The sequence below is a fragment of the Nerophis ophidion genome, linkage group LG07 (assembly GCF_033978795.1).
Source record: "Nerophis ophidion isolate RoL-2023_Sa linkage group LG07, RoL_Noph_v1.0, whole genome shotgun sequence".
NCBI classification, from domain to species: Eukaryota; Metazoa; Chordata; class Actinopteri; order Syngnathiformes; family Syngnathidae; genus Nerophis; species Nerophis ophidion.
This window is the reverse complement of record NC_084617.1, coordinates 25,795,977-25,802,746: the sequence shown is the minus strand read 5'-3', so window position 1 is coordinate 25,802,746 and position 6,770 is coordinate 25,795,977. Positions and strand designations below refer to the sequence as shown.

At 39.4% G+C, this 6,770-nt stretch overlaps 1 protein-coding gene across 6 annotated transcripts in view; it reads right to left on the bottom strand.

The window, feature by feature from the left end:
* Nucleotides 1-2,328: 2,328 nt before the first annotated feature.
* The window catches only part of LOC133556153 (caskin-2-like), a 57,901-nt gene continuing 53,459 nt past the window's right edge, over nt 2,329-6,770 (bottom strand). For 4 of the 6 annotated variants that reach the window (XM_061905805.1, XM_061905809.1, XM_061905808.1 and 1 more), the window contains 3 exons: nt 5,132-6,721; nt 3,263-3,557; nt 2,329-3,183 (listed from right to left, as the gene is read on the bottom strand). In XM_061905805.1, the coding sequence (XP_061761789.1) occupies nt 3,090-3,183; nt 3,263-3,557; nt 5,132-6,721 (1,979 nt within the window). In that variant the 3' untranslated portion in view covers nt 2,329-3,089. The remainder of the gene's footprint in view (nt 3,184-3,262; nt 3,558-5,131; nt 6,722-6,770) is intronic. The other 2 variants (XM_061905807.1, XM_061905806.1) reach the window with 2 other exon arrangements.

Here is a 6,770-nt window from a genome sequence, read left to right as displayed (position 1 = left end):
AGTGCGGCCCGTGAGACATCTCAAGCTGAACAAGAAAATTGGCACTTTGTCCTCTCTGTGAATTGAATTCGAGCGATCTTGCCGCGCTCTAATGCAGTGGTTTTCAACCACTGTGCCGTGGCTAGTGTGCCGTAAGACACATTCTGGTGTGCCGTGGGAGATGATCTCATTTCAGCTATTTCGGTTAAAAATATTTTTTGCAAACCAGTAATCATAATCCGCAAATAATGTGCCGTTTTTGAGTGTCTGTGCTTTCTAGAGCTTGGCAGAGTAACCGTGTAATACTCTTCCATATCAGTAGGTGGCAGAAGGGAGTTTTTGTTTACTAGAGGTCGGGAACATGGTTTGTCATGATCACAATATGAAGACGACAGCCGGAAGCAATTTTCAGGTAAAAATGTATCTAATACTTAAACCAAAAATAAACAAAAGGTGAATGCCCCTAAAAACAGACATTAAAGCTTAAGGATGGCTATGCAGAACAAAACTACAACTGAACTGGCTACAAAGTAATGAAACAAAAGGTGAATGCCCCTAAAAACAGGCATTAAAGCTTAAGGATGGCTATGCAGAACGAAACTACAACTGAACTGGCTACGAAGTAATGAAGGCAGAATGCTGGACGACATCAAAGACTTACAGTGTGTGGCGCAGAGATGGCGTCCACAAAGTACATCCGTACATGACAAGACAACAATGTCCACACAAAGGACAGCAACAACTGAAATAGTCTTGATTGGTAAAACAAAGCAGGTGCGGGGTATAGCGCTCCAAGGAAGACATGAAATTGCAACAGGAAAATACCAACAAAACAGGAAAAGCCACCAAAATAGGAGCACAAGACACTACACACAGGAAAACACCAAAAAATATATTAAGAAAAAGTCACAACGTGATGTGACGGTCGTGACAGTACTTTGAGACAAGTATAGTGAAGCATGGTTGGTATGGTTTGAATTCATATTCAACAATTGCGACAACGACTTTTTATTGTCAATATCGACTTCAATTTTTTGAATGATTTCTGTTGGTGGTGTGGCTTCGGATTTTTTTAATGAAAATAATGTGTCTTGGCTTAAAAAAGGTTGAAAAATACTGCCCTCGTGGGCAAAGACTGAATTGACAGTCAACAACCAAAAGTTTCATTTAAAGGAGACTTGAGCCCAGCATCAGTTTATATTACCCAATCCTACTCATGGTATAAATGAAGTATAAATAACAACTTAAGTCAACACACTGTCTCACATGACACGCCTCCTGCTCATTGAATATTGTGGATATTATAAAATATGTTCAAGCACTATATATAAATTAAAATTGCACATTTCATAAATCCATCACAGTGCATGATGGGTGACATGCAAAACACTCTCTCCACACTTCCCCGTCAAGCATTTTAGCTGCTTGACATTCTGGTTGTCATGGCAGTAAACAAGGTAGAAGTTAAACTTTCAAATACTCTTAATATTCAATGTTTTATTGTTTAAACTTCAAATTGCATTGTCGTCAGGGTGTGATGTGGGGAGTGTTAAAGTTGAAGTAGTTAAAGTAATGTGTTGTTCAGTCTGTTATAGCTTGCTCTAATCAATGCAAACTGAAGTGTTATTTTGGTACACATGATTGTTGTGACGTCACACTCAATGTTCTGCTGTGTGGCAAAAAAAGTGTAAAGTGTGTATTTGTGTATGTGTGTCTGTCTACGTGTGTTTATACGTGCAGCCATATAACAGCGTGTTGGCGATTACCACATCTAAATTATGGCTGTAGTGCAGGTTGTACTGTGTTTTCACATGTTCCCTCTTCAAGTTGGTATGAAATCAATATACAGACTTGAAGCATTGCGATCACAGATTAGGTGGAAAACCATTTGTGTAAACGTGATCACAGATCACTCTGAAACAACACACACAGTTGTAACAAATAAATAATAATGACGTTAGTGTTGTGATTTTGATATCAAATTTATTTGGATGCTTATTTACTTACATGACACATATTTAATATCTATATAAGTACACTAACTTCAGAACGGTATAAATATATGAATTTTATATACATTGCATATATATGTACATATATACATACATATGTACATTAATATGTACATATATAAGTGTATATATGTACATTTATGTGTACATATAATGTATGTGTACATATACGTATGTATATATAAAAATATACACATATATACTGTACACACACACACATATATATATATATATATATATATATATATATATATATATATATATATATATATATATATATATATATATATATATATATATATATATATATATATATATAATATGTTGTGGGGCAAGAAATGGAAAGAAAATGTTACAAGATCTGACAATTGTACAAAATGCAACATTTTGTCGTTGCTCCTTCCAGTGTTTTTTTTCTTTCAACGTTCACACTTTGACTATAATCCATAACTTTTTGAAACAGGAAGTGAGAAGTTCTTACCATCTCTCTATAATTCATACAAAACAGTCTCAACTCAGTAAATTGGCAAAGCTGTAGTATAAATATGCCTTTGTAAAACATATTTTTGACGTTATGTGTTATAAAAATATTAGAACATTTTAAAAAACTATTTATATACTGTATATATGTATATATATATATGTATATATATACACAAATGTTTGAACACTTTTGTGAGGCACTGTATTTATACAAAAATATTCGACATATAATATATACTGTGTATATTATAAGTATAATATATGCAGTATTATGTATTATATGTATATATATGTAAATATATATATATACAATTATATATACATACATAAATATATATATATATATATATATACAATTATATATACATACATATATATTTATATATATATACACACACATATATATATTTATATATATACACACATATATATATTTATATATATACACACATATGTATATATATACACACACACATATGTATATATATATATATATATATATATATATATATATATATATATATATATATATTGTATATCAGAAGATGGTCCACGTGTTGCTGTGACATCTTTTTTTTTTTTACTTCCTGAGCTTTTATTGTGACGGGCTCGCCATCAGTCCAACATGGCATCCAGCTGGTCGGCCAGGTCGTCAAACATGTTCCCAATGTCGTCCAGGATGGTTCCTGCCGACCTCACTGTGTTGCCTCTGCAAACATGGGAGACAGCAAAGTGTTGGTAGAGACAGAAAAAAAAAAGACCTCCTGTCTCTGACGAGCGTCTCTCACCCATCGCTCTCGTCCAGGATCAACTTTCTCTCCACGGCCTTCAGGGCGGCTTCCAGAGACGTACTGGTCTCATCCAGTCTCTGCTGGCTCACAGCCTGAACCCCCAGGGCCTGAACCCCCAGGGCCTGAACCCCCAGGGCCTGAACCCCCAGGGCCTGAACCCCCAGGGCCTGACCATTGGCGGTGGACAGGGCGGGGCTTGGAGGGCATGCCGCCGGGGGCGTGTTGGGCGGCGAGGCGAAAGCCAGACTTTGGACCACGCTGATGTTCACGCTTGGCGACTTTGGTCCAGCTGCTGAAGAAAGAAGTTCAGGATCAAAGTCTGGTCAGAACTGAAGTACTGTGTACTACCTGGAACTTGATAGTCTTTTATTCATCATTGTCACCGATGTCCCACTGGGTGTGAGTTTTCCTTGCCCTTATGTGGGCCTACCGAGGATGTCCTAGTGGTTTGTGCAGCCCTTTGAGACACTAGTGATTCAGGGCTATATAAGTAAACATTGATTGATTGATTGATTGATTTTATCCGTATTATTATTATATTCATTATTATCATAATGATTTTTATCATTGTTATTATTTTCGGTTATTCTCATCAAGACCATAATGATTTGATTACTATCATCATTATTATGGTTATTACTATATTAATTCTTATCATCATAACAATTTGTATCATTATTATTATTGTTATTATGGTTATTAATTTGAGATCATAATGATTTGATGATTATCATCATTATGGTTATTATTAGATTCATTAAAGGACAAGCAGTAGAAAATGGATGGATGGAATATTATCATAATGATTCTTAACATTATTATTATTGTTATTGTGGTTATTATCTTCAAGATCATGATTTGATTATTATCATCATCATTATGGTTATTATTATATTCATTAAAGGACAAGTGGTAAGAAATGGATGGATAGAATATTATCATAATGATTTTTAACATTATTATTATTGTTATTATCTTCAAAATCCTAATGATTTGATTATTATCACCATCATTATGGTTATTATTATATTAATTAATATTATCATAATTATTTTTTCTCATTATTATTATTGTTATTGTGCCTATTATCATCAAGATCGTAATGATTTGTTTATTATAATCATCATTATAATTATTTTCCATCCATCCATCCTTTTTGCTACCGCTTGTCCCTTTCGGGGTTGCGGGGGATGTTGGAGCCCATATATTCATTATTATTGTCATTATTATTGTTATTGTGGTTATCAATAAAGTACTTTCTATTTTATTCTATTCTATTTTATTCAATTAAGTATTGTTATCATAATGATTTTTTTATCATAATTATTATTGTGGTTATTATCGTCAAGATTGTAATGCTTTGATTATTATCATTATCATTATAATTATTATTATATTCATTATTATTATTATCATATTTTTAATCATAATTATTACTGTTATTGTGGTTATTATCGTCAAGATCATAATGATTTGATTATTATCATCCTCATTATGGTTATTATTATATTCATTATTGTTATTATGTTTTTTATCATTATTATTATTATTGCGGGTTTTATCATCAAGATCATAATGACTTGATTATTATCATCATCATTATGTTATTATTACATTCATTTTTATCATCATGTTTTTTTATCATCATGTTTTTTTATCATTATCATCATTATTGCTATTGTGGTTATTATCTTCAAGATCATAACATCTGGATTATGGTTATTATTATAGTCATTTTTACTACAATAAAATATCTGTATTATTATCAGATGTGTTATTACAGCTGTCATCTTCAGGAGGATTATTATAATGATTATTACACTTCCAGAAAGTTAATTAGTCGAAATAACCATGATCATATCTCACATGAATTGTTGTGTGCTGCCAGCAGACTTTGGCGTGCAGGTTTTGGGGCGACGAGCGGTGGTTTTGGGGACAGCTGAGGTTTGACGGGGAATGCTTTGTGGGGACCGCTCTCGCCCGCCCTCACGCAGACGTCTTCCTCTTGGTTCTGGGAAAAAGTCTGGAACTCGGCCGGCGCGTCTCCGTCCTTGTCTTTGGGTTTGTGTCGACGCTTGACCGTGTCTGACTCCTTGAGGTTGAACTCGGGGACGTCTGAGTCCTTGGCGCAGGGTTGGTCCAGAGGTTCTAGGACGACGTCGGCTCTGGGGGGTCCCGGAGCTTTGGGCCTCTGCTTGATGGTCAGATTGCCTTCCTCGGCAAAGGGAATGCACTCGCTGGAACTATTGTGAGGAGACGACAAACTCTTGGATTCTTCGCGGTCCACGTCCGACCCAAGCTCTTGGTCTCGGTCTGTGTTAATGAGGCGACAGGCGTGTGCGTGAAGGCGTTCACTTTGTGGCCTGTGCCTCAACTCCGGGCTCTCTGTGTCTTTGGGGGGAAGCGTCTCTTGCAGAACGGGTTGGTGTTTGCAATCCGGAGAGTTCTTGGCCTGAGGATTTCCTTCCAGACCGGCGGCGATGCTCCTCACGCTTCCGGGACTGTCGGTAACGACGCCACCAGACGACGTCGTGCTGCTGTCACTCAGCTCGCCGCTGGTGGTGCTGCTCACGGAGCTTAATCTCTTTGGAGGTGGTGGAGGAGGACCTTTTTTTCGAGCTCGGACGGCAAAGGACTGACTGCGGCCCACGTTGGCGCTCTTCTCTCGATCGGACCGTATTCGTGTGGTCTGACTGCGTCCGGGCTTGCGGGTCAAGGTTGCGTAGGAAGGAACGTTCCTCGATGGAGGAGCCGGCTCGTCGTCGTCCTCGTCAGGTTCTCCATCAGAAAGGGCGAGACGGTTCATGTGGGCCCGTTTCTTGGGAGGCAGCAGAGCCTGTCCGTGGTCCTCGGGTTGGGTTGACGTGCGGATGTCTGTGGATCCACAGTGCGAATGCAGGTAGCTGAAACCCTTCAATGCTGGCGATCCGCCAGGGGACGAGCCGTGGGAGCGGGACAGTTTGGATTTGGTGGGGACGGCGGGGTACTTGAACACGGTGGCCGTTCCCAAAGGAACCTGCTTGTGGAGGGACCTCTGGTCCCAGCCCTCGGGGAGGTTCCTGTCCCTGGCGGGGCTGCCGTCCAGGCTCTCCTGGGACCAGCTGTGGGGGGTGACAGAGGCGGTGGGTGCTTCCTGGGAGCGTCCAGAGCCTCTGGATCTGGTGTCCATGCTGTCCTGGCTCTCAGACAAGCCTGCATTGTTCTTGAAGACCGGGCCGTCTTCGCAGTCGGCGTAGCGGCTCGACATGGCCGACTGCAGCTCGGCACTCAGCTCGCTGTCCTGGAAGGTCAACATCCTGGGGGTGCGCGGGGACGAACATTCCCCGCCACCGTCCGGTGGCTCGATGGCGAGCAGCTGTAGCGTTCCGGGGGCTTTACGTCGCAACGTGCCCTGGGCGGTCGCCCTGTGGATGTCACACAGCTTCTTCACCGCCAGCATCAGCTTCTTCTGGTGACCTGCCGGACCACGGACACAATCAGAGCTGGGACAGCCAGGAGACACACA